The sequence below is a fragment of the Delphinus delphis genome, chromosome 20, assembly GCF_949987515.2.
Source record: "Delphinus delphis chromosome 20, mDelDel1.2, whole genome shotgun sequence".
Classification (NCBI taxonomy): Eukaryota; Metazoa; Chordata; class Mammalia; order Artiodactyla; family Delphinidae; genus Delphinus; species Delphinus delphis.
This window is the reverse complement of record NC_082702.1, coordinates 46,449,652-46,473,029: the sequence shown is the minus strand read 5'-3', so window position 1 is coordinate 46,473,029 and position 23,378 is coordinate 46,449,652. Positions and strand designations below refer to the sequence as shown.

At 37.9% G+C, this 23,378-nt stretch overlaps 1 protein-coding gene across 1 annotated transcript in view; it reads left to right on the top strand.

Annotated features, from left to right (window-relative positions):
- Positions 1 to 23,378, top strand: part of GLG1 (golgi glycoprotein 1) — a 143,755-nt gene that overhangs the window by 90,566 nt on the left and 29,811 nt on the right. Inside the window, exons 3-11 of the mRNA XM_059999262.1 lie at positions 649 to 735; positions 4,577 to 4,792; positions 9,964 to 10,167; positions 11,068 to 11,139; positions 12,108 to 12,291; positions 14,615 to 14,829; positions 18,612 to 18,733; positions 20,233 to 20,334; positions 22,527 to 22,680. Of these exons, the coding sequence (XP_059855245.1) occupies positions 649 to 735; positions 4,577 to 4,792; positions 9,964 to 10,167; positions 11,068 to 11,139; positions 12,108 to 12,291; positions 14,615 to 14,829; positions 18,612 to 18,733; positions 20,233 to 20,334; positions 22,527 to 22,680 (1,356 nt within the window). The remainder of the gene's footprint in view (positions 1 to 648; positions 736 to 4,576; positions 4,793 to 9,963; positions 10,168 to 11,067; positions 11,140 to 12,107; positions 12,292 to 14,614; positions 14,830 to 18,611; positions 18,734 to 20,232; positions 20,335 to 22,526; positions 22,681 to 23,378) is intronic.

Here is a 23,378-nt window from a genome sequence, read left to right as displayed (position 1 = left end):
TTCAGGAATTGAATCATGTATTGAAATTTTTTAACTGAAGCTACAAAAATAAAGTAATATTCAGCCCTCGCCCATGAATAGTAATGGATTTAGAGATTTCATAGCTTAAGACATGTTAAAACAGTTGTGTAAAATAGACCTTATCGTGTATATGTCAAGTTGAGGGTTTTAGAGGAATAAAGAAAGATGTGTCAGGAAACTAGACTCTGGACAACACTCCTTCATAAAAATGATGTGTGAAAAGCACTGTTGATTGTGAAATCTGCAACTACCAATTCTTGAGCTCCTGGGTTAGACTTTTTGATTTAAGAATTTTGTGTATACAACCTATTTATATTTTCTCTGAAACCCTTATCAGGAATTTTCATTTTAATTATTTTCCTGACTTAAAAAAAAATTTGTCCTTAAGTAAAAAGAGAAAAATGTATGTCCGAATGGTAGTGTTTTATTTTGTCTGCACATTTTTTCCTTTTATCTGTAAATACAGTGACATTTTATCTTTTTGTTTGTTAACTGAAGTGTGAATATGTTTTATCTGACTCTGTATAATGGAATTTTATCATTTATAGTAACCATTGATGTTAAATTTCATACTATTCTAACTGGAGTTTTTTTGGCTTTTTTGTTTTGTTTTTCTCTTATACCTAGTTGTTATGGAATTATAAGCTGAACCTAACTACAGATCCCAAATTTGAATCTGTGGCCAGAGAGGTTTGCAAGTCTACCATATCAGAGGTAGGTTGTGAAAGAAAGAATTTTGTGCATATTTAATGACTTAGAAGCGAAAATTACATCTGTTGACCAGACCAGTCATTAAAGGAGGAATGACTGATTCAGTAACTTTACTTTTCTTGGAATTAACATATGTCTTGGCTCAGAGATAGGCTAAAGGGGTGTAATTAGACTTCTTTTTCTTAACATTTACCTACACTTACAGTAGGATACTGTTGATTCAGACAAGTTGGAAATCAGGCTCTTTTTGTCCCCAAATGGAGAATACAATCACTTCTGTTATCAGTCAGTGCTCTCACACATTGTACAATCTGCTTATGACTGAGGCGTTATCAGAATGGTTTCCCCAGGAGGCTGATAAACATTCCTAAGTGTTTTGGCTATGCACTTGGACCAGTTGAACCACAGGGCATATGCTTCAAATAATAGGAGTTAGCATTAAAAAGGTTTGTAAAAAGATTGTATATATTGTTATAAATGGATATTGAGTATAAAAATAAAAATAATTACTAAAAATGTATAACATTATATGGATGCTAATTGGTGATATTTTTCAATCATTTCTCTTGGCTCAGTGTAAATATCAAATAATATGAGTGAAAATTGTGGTATTGAAATTTTTATTTTAATTTATTTTATTTTTTAGAATTAGTGATAGAAATTCCATGAAGCTGGGGATTTCTTCATACTGAAAGAATCACAAAGAAAATAGTTGCTATTTTTTTTACCTCAAAGTTAATAATCACAGATCTTGCATCATATAGATTTGTCCCCAAACTACCCTATTGATGACTTAATTCAGGACCATTTTCTCCTGAGGTCTTAAGGAAGACGCTACTCCAACCAGATAAGTCCTCAGCTTGTGTTCCTAACTTTCGTCATTATGGGATCTTGTGGAACCTGTTTTCTTCCTCAAACTTTCTACTACTGAATCAGATATGATTTATTCTTTTAAAGCTTTCTTCATATGCGTTGGGGCTTCAGAATAGAATAGCTTATTTTAAAACATTGATCTTCAGCTTCTAGGTTCAGTATCACGCACCTCAAACTCCCTATGTGACTCATGTACATACCCGTTTGAGTGCCATGTGGAAATTTAGCTCATAGACTATGCAGATTCATCAGAATAATCTCCCCCTTTGCTGGTTTTATCCATCTGTATTTATAAAATGAAACTGGCTTCCTTGTAATGTACATGTTATGTTATGGCCCTCTTGTAACCTTTTGGGGTGTTGTGGTTTTATAAAAGATTAATGTAACAGGGACACTTCTCCCTCCCTAGAGGGAGATTATACTGGAGTCAAGAAAATTAAATATCAGGAAGAACATAGTTGCCAACAAAACATTTTATTCTACATCTCCCTCTTATCTTCTTTCTTAATTTTGGAATCCTTCCAAGGGGGAAAACAACATCATAAGAATACTGAAGACTGCCAGCCAAACTTTTTATTTACTCTCCATGATTGAGTCAAATGTTGCCTGCTTTTCTCCTGCCTCATGTCAAAAATAGAGTGACTATAGCATTTTTTAATGGCACCTTAAGCATCTGCTCCCCAGCCACTTCAGAGTTTACTCCCATTCATAAATATGTTGACGATTTAATGCTGTTTTTTGCTGTTAATCTTAGAAATTTCTTTTATTAGACTTCTCTCCAATAGAGTGGTTGAAGAAAAGCATACACTTTTAATTCAGACACTACATCTGGTTGTAATTGGTGGTGAACAAATAGGTGTTTCAGTAAAATCTCAGGTGATGGAAGCTAAATATACATTTAATTTCTTATTGAGGCTCCAATTCAAAATGTCTCTTGGTCTTTCTTCAGAGTTTTAAACCATTGATTGCCCAGTATTAGAGCCTATACGAATACTTCTACTTCATTGTTTTAAAACCCAGGTGTCTGCCACTAGTCCTGTGTTTTTCATGCAGGGTTTTTCCAGTGGTTGAATTACAAATGCTGAGATGTTCAAGCAGCTATTTCTCCTTTCACTTTTGAAACTTACCTCTGTTTTGCTTTAAAAAAATCACAAACAAACAAAAAACCCTTTTCTTGGAAATACATTCACGGCCCTCTCTTTAGGCATCACCCAAAAAAAAGAGCTCAATGTTAAGCTGAAAACATTACATTCAGCTTGTTGACTGTTGAAGATCTCTGCTGCCTCTTGAAGCCAGTGTGAGGCTATTTAAATTTCCAGGTTTGCTTCTTTAAAAGTAAACACGATTTCCTCTCTTGAACTGAGTCTTTGACTTGCTCTGGATTTAATCCTGGGGTTAGACATGAAGAGACCCATCGGCCCATAGGACAATTAGTATGTGGTATATCCTTCACCTAGCACCTTTTGGAAAAGGAGATTGTATTTATCTTATCAAGTGTACATGTTTACCGTAGGTGGTGTAATAGTAGAGAATGGTCTCTATTGGTTTCAAAAAAACCGGTAAAATATTCCCTTCTCATTTTTTTTTCCTTCTCATTTATATTGGAAACAGACATTTACATTTGGCTCCTTCCTCTTGTCAAAACTGCCTTTTTTTTTTAATTGCTCCAAATGCAACAGGCTTTTTCTAAACAACCTTCTCTGCTTTATAATTCAAGCTTAAAACCGTGTAAGTAGATTTCACTTTTTTATGCCTGAATTTCAACATTTTGGGGCTATTTTCCTTCATTAGCGCTTGTGATTTTGTGTACTTTGCAGGAACACTACCCATGTGGAGTCACGCTGTGCTTGATCCACTAGGTCATATGTCTAAACCACCCAAATTAGACTTGCAATGGCCTTCCCCTTCCCAAACTTCTTGCCAGACTGCACTGAACATCATTTTTTTAAAATAAATTTATTTATTTATTATTTATTTTTGGCTGCATTGGGTCTTTGTTGCTACGTGCGGGCTTTCTATAGTTGTGGTGAGTGGGAGCTACTCTTTGTTGCGGTGCGCAGGCTTCTCACTGCAGTGGCTTCTCTTGTTGCGGAGCACGAGCTCTAGGTGCGTGGGCTTCAGTAGTTGTGGCACTTGGGCTCAGCAGTTGTGGCTCACAGGCTCTAGAGCGCAGGCTCAGTAGTTGTGGCGAACAGGCTTAGTTGCTCCGCAGCATGTGGGATCTTCCCAGACCAGGACTGGAACGCGTGTTCCCTGCATTGGCAGGCAGATTCTTAACCACTGCGCCACCAGGGAAGTCCCTAAACATCATATTTAAACATATTTCTGTTCTAGACCACAGTGTTGAAGCTGGGATTCTACTAGGTTCAAAAACATATGTCCAAATCCATAGTTAATTCAGAACACATTAATGTCATGTCAAGAGGTAATAGTACGCCTTCCTCCCTCCCTCCCCTTGGTCATTAGGTTTACCTAACATTAATAGTTTGCTGTGTAGCTTGGCTTGGGATATGCAACTAGACTTTAGTTCTGCACCTGTTTTTCAGACCTATTCCTTAGACTGATCTTCTCACTGTCCATTGTGTTCTTTGCATGGATAAAGGGACTTCTCAGTAGAATCATTATAAAAAGAGCTGTCAAAAGCTCTTTTCAATAAATACATTTTAATCAACTTTCTCAACAAAGCTGAAAATTTTTAAAAAGCTCTTTACTCCATTTAAACATGAGTTCTACCTAAGCATTTGTATATGTATGTATTTTCTTGCAAAGCATATTAATCAGGTATTTCCTAGAAGGTGCAACGATCTGAGTAGGCATGGCACACGATTTTCTTTAAAACACAAGCATTTCTAAGTGTTTTCCTTTTTCTTCCCCGGAAGAAGAAACAAGAAAATATCATTCTCTCTTTTGTAAAAGTTGTTTGGTAAGAGAATAGTATAATTGTGTAAAACAGCCACTTTCCTTTGAGCAGATCAAAGAGTGTGCTGATGAACCAGTTGGAAAAGGTTACTTGGTTTCCTGCTTGGTGGATCACCGAGGCAACATCACTGAGTACCAGTGTCACCAGTACATCACCAAGATGACAGCCATCATTTTCAGTGATTACCGTCTGATCTGTGGCTTCATGGATGACTGTAAAAATGACATCAACATTCTGAAATGTGGGAGCATTCGGCTTGGAGAAAAGGTATCTACTACACTGCCTTCACCAAAGGGGTCTTACAGACTCGATGGATGAAAAGCTTTGTATGACTGGCATGGAAAAATTTAGGGCTAGAGGTAGACTTAAAGTTGAGGTCCAGACAGCCCCAATATCTAAGGCTAGTTGGCCTGTGGGTACACTTCATCTGTTTGTAACAAAATGTTTCGATACTGTATGGGGGAGTAGAGGAATTAATATCTGCTAAGATTAGTGTTAGCTTCAAAATGCAAAACCAGCTGCTGGTTACCTATAACGTTCCTCTGGAAAAGTATTCAGTAGTCCTTTGGGAAAAGTAGTTGGATTAGGAGGGACTCAAGTTCTCTAACCTTTCTTTGCATATACCTCACTGTTGCCATAAAAAAAATTACTTAGTAAGCACACCAGTATAAAAGAAGATAATGTATTTAAAAATTAGAAAATTTAAAAATATGGAAGGTACTTTTAGCTTCTCAGAAGAAAGCTACTCTGTAAATGTTATATATGTTATGTTCATCTCAGGAGAACTAGTTTTAGTAAAGACAGGAAAGAAAATAACTACCTAGGTTCTTCTTCCTTAATTATATCTGATCTTGTTTTTGTCCTTGTTAGTCTGTTGTCCAGAGGGTCACAATGGAGGTTCAGCCAGGTTAATGCTGAATTTGTTTGCTTAGCAAAAATGAAAGAACTCCTAAAAAGTAGCAGATGCCGGTGGGAGAGGTAGTCTGAGACCTATGTATGGCATCAGCTGTTAATTGCTGCTGCTCATTAATCTGCTGTTCAGGAAGTACGAGAGAAAGCAAAATCCATTTGTGCCTTTGCCCTCTGTTCAGAGCACTGTGACTTGCAGGCTTCCATCCCTGACTGGGGGGCGTGGTGTTAGAATTCTGGAACTGCACACACCAGTTCAAATGAAGGTTTGAGCGCTGGTTATTGTCTGGCTGTCACCAAATACCCTTTGCTTCATACCAGCACAGGGCTCGCCCTTTCACAGGGAACCTCTGAGTCAGTCTTGAGAGCGCCGTGAACTGACATTTAGCTTTCAGGCAGCTAATGAAAGGCCAGTTTTAATAAAGAAGGGTGATTCTTCACTTTCCCAGCACACTGTAGAAATGGAACAAAAGCATTTAAGTCACCCTGATAGTTCAGGAAGCGCCTCTGACTTTATTTAGGGTGTTGAGGGTTATATCCAGTTCCAAACCTCGCTCTTAAAAATCTTCATATAAGTGTAACAGACACACTTTTCAGGACTCAGTGATGACACATTTTCATTTTTGTGGTTAGTGATCCATGCTGTAGAGCAGACCATTACAATTCACCTCTCTTTGTAGTAGTTCTTCCCTATTGCCCACAAAGATAATCGCTGGTTAGCTTCCCACTAGCAATCTGAACTGTTAGTGCAAAACCTGCTTTCAGCTGCGTGTACAAGTTACTAAGTCTGCACTGACTTGAACCATGGTAGAATATAACAGTGCCAGAGCCCAAAGATGTGGCAGTGAGGATTGATTTTTCAGCTTAGTTAAAATAACAAAAAATGTTTCCATGGACCATCCAAATGCACATTTTTGTCATTTTCATCTTTGGCTCTACCTGCCAGTTAGATGAATTTCTTTTTACTCCAGACCCCCACCCTAGCACCCTAGAATGACTCATGCCTGCACTTCTGAAAAAGCATGTTCCTTTCTATGTAATCCACCCTATTGCTACAGCCAAGTTTAAAAATGATAGCAGTCTGTCCTCAGCCCTTCTTTGCCTTTTTCTAACTATAGTTTACTTCTCTGAAGCCAAGTTATTTAGTTTTGAAAATTATCCTGAAAATTTATAAAGTCAGCTTCTGACCACAGAAGAGAACACACTCATCAGTTTTAAATTTGTTGCCCTGAAGCTTGCAAACTCCTCTGTGACTAGCTTTGAACTCACCTCCAAAGGCCAGAGGAGAGGGGTCATGGTTAATCTGTTTATACCCTGCCTCTGTATGAACATATAAATGTCATAATTTCAAAACTATAATGATTCTTTCAGAATGTTAATATATGTAAATTTTTAGAACAAAGACTATATATTTAATAAAACATTTAGAATTTTCTAAATAAATATTTTTAAAATGAAAAGGCAGATCTCCAAAAGTAAATGTAAATAATTTATATCATTTGAAGAGAAAATAGAATGTGGCATCCAGTACAGGAACTTAATTGCAGACAAGTGCCCCATATTATTACTACTTTTATACTTTTCACACACTAGTTTTATCATTTTATCCTTTTCTGCTTTTAACCAACTACTTTGAATAGTTCAGACATTCTTTTTCTCTCTTTACCTATGGAGGTAGATCACAGAAGACATTACAGATGTTGAAACGGAGAATGGTTAATAGCAGAGATGAAAACTGAGTTCTTGCCCACCTTTTTGTGATTAGTGTTATCCTTCTCTGGTCTTTCAAAAAATTTTTTTAATAAGGCAAGGTGTATGGAGAAGAAAAAATATTACCTATTGAACTGCTAAAAACTGATCGGGACCCTAGAAATAGTTTGTTGGGGGTTTTTTTGTTGTTTTTTTTTTGTTTTTTTGCGGTACGCGAGCCTCTCACTGTTGTGGCCTCTCCCGTTGCGGAGCACAGGCTCCGGACGCGCAGACTCAGCGGCCATGGCTCACGGGCCCAGCTGCTCTGCGGCATGTGGGATCTTCCCGGACCGGGGCACGAACCCGTGTCCCCTGCATCGGCAGGTGGACTCTCAACCACTGCGCCACCAGGGAAGCCCAGTAATAGTTTTAAGACAGACATTTGTCTCACCACAATAAGAATTTTAAAAATTCATTTTACATCCATTTACAATATCATTTGTTATTCATATGTCAAGCCTGCATATTAATAACTTTTAAAAACCTAACCCTAAGTAATTTCATTTTCTTGTAGGTAATGTGCTGCTGTACAGTTCCTTGCTTTCATTCATATTCAGTAATAACCCTACAGTCTTCTTTGTCAAATATTTGCATACATTTCAGTTGTATAACTCAAATGGGCTGAACCGAAAAGCTCAGAGACTCTGGGAAACTGAGAAGAATTCCTGAAATATCTTTATTAGAAAAAATTATCTAAAGTTATGATGAATGAAAATATCTAATGGAGGTGATGTTATGGCACAATACTAATATGTGGTGCTACAATTGCTATAATTAAAATTACATCTCACATTCCTTAGAGGATTTCAAACCAAACCATGGTGCTGGTGCATTTAAACAGTTGTAAACCCTAAGTATACAGGGAAACTTAGACTCATTTCTTTACCCTATGATGTCAGAACTAAAGGGTAAGTCTAAATCGTGAGTTGACTATCATGCTATTATTTTCAACCTCTTTTATATGATTGTGACCTAATTGCTAGCAACCTCTCAGTAAGTTATTATGAGCTACTAAAATTTGGTATAGGACATTATTTCATTAACACAAAATCATGTTTATAATAATCTCTTGTAAACTGTAAATAGTAAGTGACTGATATGTTTCCAAATCTTTGTTATCACAGGTTTGTTTTTCCTTTGGGAAGTGGAAATGGGTAGGGCTCTTCTAAGTGGGCCAAAGTCAGACACATTTTAGTGTCACTCATAAATTAGGAAGAAAAAATAAGCCTTACTCTGAATTTCTGGGGTTGTGTCCACTTTTCTCTCTGTCCTTATCTTTTTGTCACTTGTCCTTCAGAGTTTTTTCTCCCTTCAGAATTACTCTCTAAAAAAGCTTTTTGCTCATCTTAGGTTTCTAAGCATTGGATGGAATCATAAAGCTAGTGAGAAAGTTTGAGGTACAGATAGAAAATAGGAAGGCACGAGAATCTGCTAGTATAGTGTGCTTCCTGATCTTTTTTGGATCAGAAAACCTTTTGAAATTTAATGAAAGCTATGAACTCTCCTCAGGAAAAATATACAAAACCCACATACAAATTGTAGGAGTTTCATAGCACTCCAAGATCTAAAAAATAAATGGTGGACTGTTAGCTAGGTGCCTTATGTTCTGCAACTTGGACAAGTTGATAAACTCCTTTAGGCCTCTGTTTACTCAACTGCACAATAGGTATCACAGCTCGTAGCCCCTTTCACAGGTATATTAGGAGAGAACATGAAAATTTTCATGAAAATACTTGGAAATAAATGTGCTGTGGAACAAACCCTATTACAACAAAATGGAAAAAAACTATATACATTTTTTGTTGAATTGAAATTTTAGTAAAATAGATGTTTCCCTACCTAGTTTTAGGAGTCTTATATACAGATGATTTCATAAACATGGTATTTTACTATAATGAGATTTTATATACGTGCGTGTGTGTGTGTGTGTGTGTGTGTGAGTAAAATGATAACACTGAATTTTCTGCTGCTTTGGTTTGGTATATTTATGGATACACCTCTCAAGTTTTTGAAGCATATCTTCTGAGTATAGGAAATTAGGACTCTTGAATAGAAAGTGTTTAGGGGAAATTTTTCATATTTTGAACGATTGAGTGCTTGTGGTTGCTATGGGGTAGATGCAATGTACAATTAAAGATAATTGGATTAGGAAAGCTCTCAAAAGCAGTTTGTATAAATGGTGGTAATCTTGTTAAATCATATTAAGATAAATCCAGAACATCAAAGTGAACAACATTACACTAAAGATTGGGGTCTTTGCGGACAGTATAAAATAGAAAAAAGAGAAAGAGGGTCTCTATAACATATTTTCTCAATGAATTTTGAGGTTTGTTGTTATTTTTTAAACTTGACTAAAGCACATTTGAGAAATACCTAGCCCTTAGAGGTAAATGAACAGATATTTCTGCAGTGTTCTATCAGTATTGACAATGAACTGTGATCACTACATTGGGCTGATGTAATTTCTTTAAAATTTTCTGACATTTTAAACTCTGAAAAGTCAGGTTCTTGTTTCTAGTGCAAACTAAACTGACTTAAATTTCCCAGGATCTGTATTTTCATTTATAGCTTGCAACTATTACATTCTTACCAAAGATTATCGAGGGCATTTTCTGTAACTTTCACAATGTGGTTGGTTCTCACCCTATTTCTCAATAGAACATTGATAAACAATTGTGTGTTGAGTTGATTTTTTTGGTTTTTTGTTTTTAACCAAATGATGTTTATTTGATGCTCATGGTGGTGAGAGTTTTTTAATGTTAGTATCCTTGCTGTTTTAGGATGCACATTCACAGGGTGAGGTGGTATCATGCTTGGAGAAAGGCCTGGTGAAGGAAGCAGAAGAAAGAGATCCTAAGATTCAAGTCTCTGAACTCTGCAAGAAAGCCATTCTCCGGGTGGCTGAGCTGTCCTCAGATGACTTTCACTTAGACCGGCATTTATATTTTGCCTGCCGAGATGATCGGGAACGTTTTTGTGAAAATGTGAGTCAGCTCAGAAACTGTTCTTCTTTGCTTCCTTTTCTTCCTAAATATTTTTTTATACTTGATTCCAAAATTAAACCAACACAAGCTGTCACATGTAGAAAAGTCACTGAAATGGAAGGTGGAGTTGGTCCCAGGATAACAGAAAGTTATCTGGGTACTGGATACGGCTCCTCAGCCTTGAGGTAACATCTAGTTAACACTTGGCTTCGAACAGTCTCCATACGTTGTTTTTTCTACTCTATCTCACTTCTCAATTTCAATTCTTGGAAGTCTGTTTTATATATAGGAATCCTATCTTACCAGGGAATCCCATTCACATATATTCCGTGGCTAAAAATTGGCCATATTACGTATTTATATTTAACTACTTTTGGCTAAGACGAAGGAAGCAACAGGTGGCTAACTTTTAAAACCAAATCCTTGGTTACTACCTGCGTACCCTATAGAAGACCTTTCCAACCCTTTAGGCAGAAATAATCTCCATCTTTACCGCAAAGGACTGAGCGTGACTTGTGTACACTCCCACTCTGCCTGCTGTTTTGAATTAATAGCTTTAGCTATCAGAACCACTGATCAGAGCCAATGCTAGAGTTTTATTGACTCTAGCATAAAGTTGTAAGAAGAGAGACTCATTGACGCTTCTCTTGGTTTCCTAATTAACAGTATGTCTGGGAACACATGACAGTGTATTCAAATACCATGGGAAATTTTTTTTCATCTTTACTGCAATCGTTACTTTCTTTCAAAGGCTACTAAATTTTACAAATGGCTGAGCCATATGTTCAAAGGTAGTCATCATTATAATAATTTAACAGAAAGTTCTTTATAAGATTGTGGATATTGCCCAGCGTAACTACTTAGCTAGTGATGATGATGATGTTATATTCCATCTTACAGACACAAGCTGGTGAAGGCAGAGTATATAAGTGCCTCTTTAACCATAAATTTGAAGAATCTATGAGTGAAAAAGTAAGTATTACTTTGAAACAAACCAGCATTTTATTCATTTTCTTAAAAGCTTTCTCAAATCCTCTCAAACAATATTCTTATAAACTCATACCAAAATATAAAATACTGATACAGCTTGTCCTTTTCAGGGGTAAGATACTTGGCTTTTAGTAGGAAACCAAAGCATATTTCACCTAAACCAAAAAAATTAAGCTTCTCGTGATATCTGGACTTTGGGACGCCAATGGGGAATCAATTTGGGGAGTAAAATCAGAGAATTTTATGTCAGAATTACACTGAAGCCATCCCTATGTACTCAAGAAGTTTAGACTAACCAAACCAATATGCTTCATAGATAATTAGCGATTTAATTTTTCAGCAACTGTGTCATTAAGCTTTCTCATTACTGTTAGTTCTTTGTCCCTGGATGAATGCAAGAATCTTTCATGACTTTTGAAAGTCGTTATTTTTGGCTTTGCTATCCTGTCACTTACTTTCCTGTGTGGCTGAAGAAATGTTTTTCATTTCACTTCCTTATATCATTTAGTATTGAATAATTGTATTTTAAAAGTATAGTAGAATGGAGCTTCCAGAGTGTTATGTCAGTTGCCACTTTCATTCTGGTGGAATTTACTTTAGGGATATTGTTGAAGAGGAAAAGAATACTTTGTCAAGTTAATGTATTAGAATCTACCAAATATTTATGTGTTTTGGACAGTTGCTGTTGTTGCAACAATCAGCAATTCACCATAGAATTCCAGGCTTTCCTGCTCATATACCCCTGCTTCTTGCTACACTAGTTCAGCACACTTGTGCTCAATTTTAACCAAACCTAAACATAGACATTTTGGTAACCACTGCAGTTGTTTACTGTACTTGGCCATGAGCCTCTGCTTGTCTTAGAGGTACATGTACTTAGAGGTACATGTGAACGGCTCAGAGGTACATGTGAACGATCTCACAGCTCCCTTGGTGCCCTCTTTTCTCAGTGTCGAGAAGCACTAACAACCCGCCAAAAGCTGATTGCCCAGGATTATAAAGTCAGTTATTCATTGGCCAAATCCTGTAAGAGTGACTTGAAGAAATACCGGTGCAACGTGGAAAACCTTCCTCGGTCCCGGGAAGCCAGGCTCTCCTACCTTCTGATGTGTCTGGAGTCAGCTGTGCATAGAGGTAAGAGTTAATTTCTTTTTATCCTTTTCGCTCCTTTTTGGATCGTCTCCTGCTATGTGGGCTCTTTTGAGTACACTTGTACCTTGTGACTCAGGAGCCTTTCTTTGTAAGCAAAACTCTAGGCTGAAGGCTTGGTATCCCTAAGTCTTATTGAAGCCCCTTCCTCTTAACTCAAGAGCCCTAAATTTTGTTTTTCTTTACATCCCAGCCTTTTTAAAGTAAGGTATATTTCTCAAATCCAATTTAAAATTTTTAAAATGCATGTCACACAGCAATTTTAGGAGAGTCAGGGAAGCGTAATGATTTAGCATATGAGCTTTGGGTCAGAGAGACGTGACTTCAAATGATGGCTCTATCACCATACTAACTGCCTGGGGACCATTATTTATGTTTCTTAATCTCTCCAAACCTCATTTTTCTTATCTATAAAACAAAAATATATTACCTGTGTTGAGGAGTTCTTGTGAGGATCGAATGAGGTTTTTTGGCATAGCACGTAACATATGGTAAGTGATAAGTAAGTACTGTTATTATTCTAACAGTGTTGATATAAAGAAATGAAGCAGTGAAAGAAGGAAGGATTACCTTATAAGGTCAGACTCGGGGTCTGTTCAGTCCAAAAGTCAATCCCTGATAAAGGAACTAAGAAGGATGTATAAAAGGTCAGGGTCATTCAGAAAGAACGTTTCTTAACATGGGCTATAGGATGTAAAAATGAAATTTCTAGCTGTCGAATGAATGATGCTAGGACAATTGCCTAGTGATTAAAAAGTTAAGAGGAAAAAGATCAGTTGTTAAATAAAACTCAGAACTTTTTGTTGAATTTTTTTCTCATATCTGGGTAGTGAAAGACTCCTAAGCTTAAAAGCAATGGAATAGCAACCAGAGACCATGCATGTTTGGTATTCATGCAAACGAAGGACATTTTGGAGGAAATTGGAGAATTTTGATTATGGTCTGGGTGTTTGATGAAATTTTCTTGAAACGTAAAGGCGGAGATTGTTGACTACTAAAAGCATATTATAAAGCAGAATGCAAAACATCTAATTTTGGTATTTAAAAAATAGAGAGTTTATCTCCTTAAACTGCAAATTAACAGGAAACACAAAAAGACTCAGCAAATAAATGGTCAAAGGATATGAACAGATAATTCATAAAAGTTATACAGATTTTTTAATACTAAAAAGTCTGACCATGTGAGTGTTAGTAGGATGTGAAAGAACTGGAACTACACTATTGATGGGAATTTTAAATTTCTACTTCGGAAAATAGTTGGCCAGTTTCTTAAGAAGTTCCGCATACATCTAACTTATGACCCAGCTGTGTAAATCCTAGGTTACCCAAGGTATATGAAAGCATATATCCATATAAACTCTTGTGTATGAATGCTCATAACAGCATATTTGTAATAGCCCAAAACTGGAAATAACCCAAATGTTCATCAGCAGTTTAAGGGATAAACGAATTGTAGTATAGCCACATAATGGAATCATATTACTTAGCAGTAAAAAGCAACGCACTGTTGATTTGTGGCTGAATCTCAAAAAATCTGAAAGAAGTCAGACAAAAAAAAAAAAGAGTCCATAGCATATCATTCCATTTATATGAACTTTATTTATATGAACTTCTGAAAACTGCAAACTAGTAAAATAATGTGTAGTCACAGAAAGCAGATCATTGGTTGACTGGGCATGGGGTAGGTGGGTAGAGAGGAAAGGAAAGGAGGGATTCTAAACGAACATGTGGAAGCTTTTGGAGTTGATGGTTATATGTTCGATATCTTGATTGTGGTGATGGTTTCATTGATGCGTACATATGTCAGACTTATCCAATTGTATGTTTTAAAAGCGTAGTTTATGATATGTCAGTTATACCTCAGCAAAGCTGGGTTTTTTTTTGGTTAAATTTCATAAGTTTTCCCAGATGGCATTGACAGCTCAAAGAAGAGTTGGGGAGCTGTAGTGAGTATTTGAAGTGAAGATTTTTCCACACGCTTAAAGGGTGTAAGCCAGTAGGGATTTTCCTGGCTTTGATTTTTACCCCAGTAGTTATCTTATTGATAAGACTTCTGTTGGCAAAACATACGCATTACTAGTTCAGTAGTATAAAATTCTGTATAAGGCAGAACACTGACAGGATAAACCCTAGTCTTTGGAGTATTAAACTCATTTTATGCTGATAAAGCTTTTGCTAAGTTCTCTGCTTTTCAGTCTAGATAATAGTATGACTGGTATATTCTAGGGAAAAACTTGTACTTTTAATATGTGGTAATATCCGATCCTGTAGCTCACCATCCATAATGTTGTGACTTAAATCCTAACAGGGCGGCAAGTGAGCAGCGAGTGCCAGGGCGAGATGTTAGATTACCGCCGCATGTTGATGGAAGACTTTTCTTTGAGCCCTGAGATCATCCTGAGCTGTCGGGGGGAGATTGAACACCACTGTTCTGGATTGCATCGAAAAGGGCGAACCCTGCATTGTCTGATGAAAGTAGTTCGGGGGGAGAAAGGGAACCTTGGAATGAACTGCCAGCAAGCGGTAAGGACAGATTTTCCGCTGCCGTTGTTAATGTTACAGTTTATCAGCCGAGGAGCCTCTTCCTGACGCTGTCCCAGCTCATTTATCTGGATCATTTGTGACATCACAGTGAACCTTAGGTATTAAGAACTAGACACAAAATACTGTTTCTTCAGGCATATCAGAGTAAAAACGTGGAATTTGCTGCAGAGCAGAAGTTTGAGCTCATAATAAATAAAAAGAGCTATACAGTAAACTTAAAGAAATAGATTAAATGCATTGTTTACTGGAGTGTTTAAAGAAGAGATATCTGGCTAGATTGTATTTACTAAGGCAAACCGGGTTCTGGGAAATCAGAAAAGGTCTTCCAGCAAAAGAGAATGTGCCTCTCCCACCACTTTTGATTGAGTTGAGGCTGAAAGAGAGCTGAAATGAATTGAAACTTTCTAAGATTCTCTTCGTGTTACTGATATGCAGCATGGCATGAATTCCTGGCCTGAAGGATCAAGAAAGCATGTCGTTTTCAAAATCCCACCATCTTTTCTTGTTCAACAAGGGCAGCTGTGCATGGGAGGGTCTGTCTTTCTCTACCGCCAAACTCTACAGTCAGTTCTGTAAACATAGTTGGAAAAAATTAGTGTGCTTTGCTTGAGAAGATAAAGTTGTTCTTGATTCAAGGTTTATAAACAGTTGAGTAACTATAGATCAGGTACATATTATAATTTAACAAAGTATTATAATAGATACAGTGCATCTGTTTCATTACCATTATCCATGTTTATTGCTTTTTACCGAATAAGAGTCTTTGAGCAATTTACAATACGAAATGTAACAGTGGCATCGTGTACAATGAATTCTGTGGTTTCCTATACCTTCCTTTAGGAAGCACAGAAGATAGAGTTTAGCCTTATACTCTAAATTAGAAGGTTGAGATTCTCTCCTAAGTGAAACTTCAGAAAACTGCAATTCATTAGTCTCTTATTTTTGTTGTTGGCATTTTTTATTAAAAACAGAATATTAATTGAATTTGATTTTCCTCCTAATCAGGTAAAATCATAATTTTACAGTCTGAAACACAAAATTTCCATAGAATTTTGACATGGAGTCAAATTTCATCTTAGCTTCTATTACTCACCCTGACCCAGAGTGGACAGTAACTTATACATCCCATAGTGGGGAAAATAGACAAATGTCGCCTCTTATCCAGAATACCAAGCCTAGCTAGAAGGAAGCCTTCTGGATATAGTTCCTCAGGAGCAGTCTTTGCTGGTGATTGTCCTGGGAAACTTCTGTGACAGTGTGTGTGCCTGGGCCCCAGACCAAGAACAAATCAAGACATTTCATCCTTAATGCAGCATGCAAAGGGGAGGGTGGTGGTCAGGACTAAACTTATATTTTTCCTGAGGCTACACTTTGTACTAAGGTGTACAGAAAAAAGAAATTAGTCTGATTTTATTTGGAAGCATCTAGTTTACCTCCAGGGCTTTTTGAAATTTAGCTTGTTGAGAGAGAAATAAATAGCACCCACCTCATGCTTTGTGCCCAAAAGAAAAGTGCTTCCAAAGCTAGAGGTTAGCCTCAAAAGGTAAAATACGTGGTTCTGTCCACATTAAGTTTGGCTAAGTGGGCAAGAAACACTTCATTTTGTTTTTTATGGACCTGTGGTCTTTAGCCTTTGCTCACAAAAATTGAAGATAAGTGATCCAAAGGGAGAAAGTTTTCCTTAGTCATCTACTTCATTATCCATCCTCAGTCACGTGGAGGAATGTTTTGTAATAATTTGCTTTTCAAAGTTTCTTTCCTTGATACAGTAGACTTCCATATTGGTCTGTGGTTGACCATTAATTTTCCCTTGTTCTCTGCTTGGTGGTGCTTTGATTTAGTGATCTCTCAATAAATAGTAAAGCGAATAAATAGTGAAGCATAAGAATAATTATTATCTTAATGAGTATATACTCTTCCAAATACACTGTGATCATGAACTTAAATTCTTTTCAGTTATGGCTGAACAAATCTGGGCCCAGTCTCACCTAGGCTGAGGAGACTGCTGTCTATTCTCTAGACTAATTGTTTGGAAGCATTTTCTCACGTTTTCCTAAGCAATCAGGGCAGGAATAGATGTATCATCATGTACTATTTCACGTACGTAGTGTTTATTTCCCACACCGCTGTCACTGGATTCCAGAGTAGCAGTGATCCCTTGAGCCTTTGACCTCCTAGAGTCTGTAGGGCATTCACTGTCTTCTTTTAGAACCTGCAGTCTGGTACATGCACGGAGAATTCTCAAAGTTTGCCTGTCAGTCATGGATATTTAACTAAGTTCTTAGAGAAACTTCCAGACTCCCATGATGCTTATAATGTCCCTCAGAAAAAGAAGTAAATATTTTGGTCTTTGTCAGCAAATTAAAATTGGTAGTCATTTGACAGTAGTAGTAATCTTCCTACTAACTAACCACTGCATTTTGAAGCTTCTCCAAATTGCACCGAGAATTGGTATAAGTAAGTTCCATCCCAGAATATTAGATATCTTTCATACTTCTCTCATCTTGATTGTTGACTTCTTTCAGGAGAGACAAAATTGGGTTTTTCTTTTGATCTTTGTTCTCTGATCAAGTGTGTGATGGGGTCAGTGCTTTCATATGAGCCTCTATAGGATTGTAGGTCAAACGTATGAGGATCAGACAAGGCTCCTACAGAGGCTAAATCAATGACACAAAAAGGGCTCCAATTCTTTAACTTGGAACAAAAGGAACCCCAACCAGAAGCACCGTAGTTTTCAGATTTGCTTTGTGTTATTTAAGATTCCCACCCCAAACACCATCTGCTGCCCATCTGTAGTAATAATGATCTTTTACATCTGTAAGATGCTTTGCAGCTTACACAACCTTCTATATATTATTCTTCCTTATAATTCTTTGCAGTTAAAGAAACTGGAACTTAGAGGTTAATCAACTTGCCTTTGTTCTCAAAGCTAGTATCTGGCAGAGACAGAACTATTAATAGAACTCAGGTTGTCTCATCCTTGATTTAGAGCTTTTTCATCTGTGCCCCGACTGCTTTCTCCTCAGACAGGAAAAAAGAATCTGAGGCACATCTTATCATGCTTTCACTTTATTCTATGACAGAGTGTGGACCAAGCAAAAGTAAATGTTAAAGAATATATCCTCATTTTCAACTGCATAGTGACAAGTATTTTTCTGTATTACTTGTAATGAACAAGCTCTGGTTCATCTCTTGGTTATATAAAAAATAGTTGAGGAAAAATAGGAAATTATAAATAATATTCTTGTTTTTTGTAATTGGTATTTCTTGCAACTGAAATCTCACATCTCTTTTTAATAAAGCAGAGTATACTTGTTTTATGCCATTGTCTTTGCAGCAAAATTCAAATTCTAGATTTTTAAGACCAAATTAGATCTCTAACTGGAAATGTCTTCTGTTTACTCTTCTCGACTCAACTCTGCCTTGGCACTGAGTGTCAGATTTAGTAATTTGATTAACAGATGTGAGGAAAGAGGCAGCTTTTATATTGTAAGGTCCTCTTGTTTTGCACACATCCAGGGATGGTTCAGACAGGTAGGCAAGCTATACCTACAATGAGTTAAACAGAAAAACTTGCAAAGTAGAGGAACTAGTTGGAAAGTATTTGACAAGAGCCGTTGAGCTTGGCCAGTGACAATTGTAGTACCTTGTTAAGAGTACATTGTGATATACCAGACTGAGAACTGATTGAAGACATGACGTTGCTCATCCTAGATGTATAAGTGACTTTCTTTCTTCCTTCTTAATTTTTCTTAATCCAGCTTCAAACACTGATTCAGGAGACTGACCCTGGTGCAGATTACCGCATTGATAGAGCTTTGAATGAAGCTTGTGAATCTGTAATACAGACAGCCTGCAAACACATAAGATCCGGAGACCCAATGTAGGTTATCTTACTTGTGGTATTGTATTGTATTTGGCAGTGCAGCATGGGGAATATATCCCCAAATGACTTTCAGACGGTTTAGCAACTTAACTGAAATTTTGTTAAGCAGGAACACATACCAGCTTTTGTTAAAACTAGTATTGGGATGGAGACTTGGGCTCTGCCTCATCCATGATGTAGAGAACCTAGACCCAGCATTGTGATGATGTGTGTTGACAGTGACTGAGCATATACAGTCCTAGACATTAGGTCACTGAATAATCCTACTTAATGGTCAAATAAAAATCGGAGAGAAAAACTCACAGGATAAAATGAAGCATGCTTTGGCTCTATACTTTTCATCCTATGTGTATATTGTCTCATATGCATTGGCAACTTAATAATTATTAGAGAGTAATTAATTATAATTGAAATGAAGCACAAAATGTGGTGGTTGGAGGGGGTAATCATGGACAAAATGAACTCTGAAGTTATATCCAAGATCTAGGAAAGCTGTAAAATGCTGTAATAAAGCATTTGAGTCTCATGTATTGGTTTTTTTCCATATGATGTGCAAACAGCTCTTAAAACCAGGTTGCAAGTAAGAACAGGTTTTCCATTCTGCAAAAATCTTTATAGCCTGCAGCTGACCGTACCCAACTGTGTGAAACAAATGCAGTCCATGTTTCTCATCATTCTCCTGTGCATATACTCCAGATGTTCATGCTGTGGTAGGAGGTTAAAAAAAAGATCTTCTTCCTTGAAGCTCTTTGTATGGTTGGTGGAGGTAGACAAACACTCTTAAGACTGATTAAGACTATTTACCAATATGAAAATAACTGTGTCAACTATTAAGGGAGCAGGGGAGAGGGAGGAAGGAGGGAACTGCTACAGATTAAATAGATTTGAGATACTGTCAGTTAAATGCAGGTTATGGACCTTTTCTGGGTCCTGTTTTGAACAAACGTGAAAAGGCATGAGATAATTGGAAAAATTTGAAAGCTGACAGGATATTTCATGATATTAAGGATTTTTAGATTTACTTCTTTGGTGGATAATGGTATTATGTTTTCATATTATAGAGAAACATGCTGAAGTATAATATTTACAAATGAAATGATAGGGTATCTGGGATTTATTTCAAAATATTAGCAAGGAGGGTATAGGGTTAAAACAAACTTTGTCTTAAAGCTATGGGAAGGGAAGATGGATATTATATGATTCTCTACTTTTGTATGGTTGGAAGTTTCTCATAATAAACAGTTAAATATACAGCAGCTGCACACAGCTCTTGTGTAAGCTGAGTCCTAAGTGCTAAGTGGCTCTAAAGTTGATAGAAGGCATAAGCACTGTTAGGTTGAGTTAATTTGAGTGATTCTCAGGAAAGTAAGTCCCTGATTGCCCTAGGAAAATAGCTAAATGGCTTTTTCTACAGACCAAGCAATACTGGTGTGAGAGTTCTGAATCCATTGTCAGAACTTTCTCTAGTTACAATTTCACCCCTGTTTTATGCCCAGGATCCTCTCGTGCCTGATGGAACATTTATACACAGAAAAAATGGTGGAAGATTGTGAACACCGTCTCTTAGAGCTGCAATATTTCATCTCCCGTGATTGGAAGTGAGTATTTTGTTTGGTTTGGTTGGGGGGTTTTTCTGGCCACGCGGCATGTGAGATCCTAGTTCCCTGACCAGGGATCGAACCTGTGCCCCCTGCATTGGAAGCGCAGAGGCTTAAGCACTGGAAGTGAGTATTTTGAAGCCATAGTAAGGTAAGCCTCAACCTGTTCTCCTGTGTAGTCACTATCCCTTGTATTTTTAAAAAATAATCAGTAGGGCTTCCCTGGTGGCGCAGTGGTTGAGAGTCTGCCTGCCGATGCAGGGGACACGGGTTCGTGCCCCAGTCCGGGAAGATCCCACATGCCGCGGAGCGGCTAGACCCGTGAGCCGTGGCCGCTGAGCCTGCACGGGCCGGAGCCTGTGCTCCGCAATGGGAGAGGCCACAACAGTGAGAGGCCCGCGTACCACAAAAAAATAATAATAATAATAATCAGTAGTAATTTGTTTTTGTTAAGTTGTGGGATAGCTGACACTCTAATCTCCAGAAAAATCTCTTTCTTGCTTTCAGAACAGTATCTAAAAGCAGAGACAGCCCCTGCAGGTCTATTCCCAAGTGGCCCCATTAACTACTACATTGAAAGTCAGGGTCCAGTGTTTCTGATACCACAAACGTCTAACTAGAAAGAACTTGGGCAGCGGTGGGGCAGCAGAAGCATCTTCAGATATGTCTCTTATAGTGATTTTTATTTTTATTGATTTGTCCTGGGTATGGGAGTTTGCTTTATTTCTTTTACTATTCAAAGTTATTGAATTTATTCTGTCTTAAGAAGCTCTTCTCGGTAAATGACAACTTGATTCTCTTTTCATCCTGTTAGCCAGAAAAAAGGGAGGAGGTAGATGAAATAGAAGTATATCTCTTATAGTCAGAATAACTGTTTATTGGCTGCAATCCCTCCCTCTTTCCATGTCTTATTTTCTCTTCCCACCTCCAGACCAGGCTGTTCCTCCTGCCTCCCAAGTTCAGCTGCTTCCTGATTGTTTTAAGCCACTGTACTTTGGTCATTAATTATTTTTCTGGTGATTAATATATGTTTTACCCCCATACTTTACTGAAAAAAGATTACTTGAAGACTCAGTGTGTCTATTTCTGTTTCCTCAAGTTAACTCTTGAAAAGACTTCAGAAACTTGGGTGGGAATTTCCCTGTGCTTACTCTAGCTATCTAAACCGAAATAACAGACTGTTTACTGAGTTTATTACCTTAAAAAAGTATGTTTTTTCCTCTCCTGTAATTCCTTCATCCATGATCAAAGGATGCTTTCCAATCTTTAAAGCTACTTAAATATTAGCCTTTTTCCTCCCATTAAGTAGCCCTCTCCCAAGGTTGATAGTATAATATAGACAGAGTGAAGTATCCATTGGTCTGATTTGGAGAGGCAGCAGGCTCGTCACCTAATCCACTGTCTCCAGAGTCAAAGTTAAATGTCAAGTTTTTTTAATTGATAAGCATGTTCAGGTAAACTAAAAATATAACTGCCTTACCTTGCATGGGAAAAAGAACTGGAACAGTTTTACTAGAAAAGAACTTGAGGAGGAGACGGTTTATGTTGCCCTTTCCTGATCTTAGTGAACCTAGTATATCAGGTAAGATTGACTTTTACTCACAGAAAAAGTACTGAGTAAAAGTTGTGAATTGCCTGGTGATTGCTACAACCCTTGTCTCATTTCAGCTAGGGCATGTTAATGCTGAGTCTATTATTGTAATGTTGTGTGTCTTACATTGGGAAGATACCATCTTTTTTTTTTTTTTTTTTGCGGTACGCGGGCCTCTCACTGTTGTGGCCTCTCCCGTTGCGGAGCACAGGCTCCGGACGCGCAGGCTCAGCGGCCATGGCTCACGGGCCCAGCCGCTCCGCGGCATGTGGGATCTTCCCGGACCGGGGCACGAACCCATGTCCCCTGCATCGGCAGGTGGACTCTCAACCACTGCGCCACCAGGGAAGCCCGCGAAGATACCATCTTTGAGGCAGAACTTAAATCTTCTATATTAAGGATTAACAAACTTCTACAGATTAACCACTGTGTGTTCATGAAGAACAAAATTCAGGAATGTACTTGTGCTCACCTGCCGTCTCCATTCCCCTAGAAGTGATTGTCAACGGGTACACAAACAAGCACCTTGCAGAAACCCTTAGCATGTCTTGGGAGGAAAGGTATAGTAAGAGTGGTTATCTCTTAACTCTTAACCTTATAGGCTGGACCCTGTCTTATACCGCAAATGCCAGGGAGATGCATCTCGTCTTTGCCACACCCACGGTTGGAATGAAACCAGTGAACTTATGCCTCCTGGAGCTGTGTTCTCATGCTTATACCGACATGCCTACCGCACTGAGGAACAGGGCAGGAGGGTATGCACTCAATATTGACTTCATTTCTTCCTGTTGTCATTTAATTCATTTGCTGTGAATTGTTGTGATTCCTGTCATCCTAGGAAAACTTTGTTAGTATATCTGGCGAGGAGGGGTTGCTGCACTACTAGAAGCTTCTTCAGTGAGTGTACATAGAATTGTTCTACCAGCTTCCTTCCATCTGATTTTATGTTTTTAACAAAATGAGGGGACATTTCCAGTTTTTCTTAAAATTACCAAAATCTAAATCACAAGTAGACAAATGCCGCTACCCTAACTGTATTTAGCGTTAAAGATCCATTAGAAGCTCTTAGCCAAGGTGTAAATGGTTTTTAGGCTTCTGCCCTTGGCAGCAGAGCCCATAGTGCGTGTATTGGTGAGGCCCCTCAGACAGCACACGCGTTGGAGCTACACCCTCCACGCCCCACTCCCTTGGTATTTGTCTGCCCTGAGTACTGCCTCTTGTTGGGATGTTCGTGTCTGCTTGGCTCTCAGGTGACATTTGTTGCCTTCTGGTCCCGTACTGACATGCTACTTGCTCTCCAGGGTGGCCTTTTTAAGCCTTCTGAGATACTCTATTGCATTTCAGCCCTGCATTTGTTACAGAAAATATAGATGGTATTATTTCACAGGCATGTTTGCAAATACCCCTTCTGAGCTTAATGCAAAAGTCTGACTGTTTAGGATTCGGAATGAGG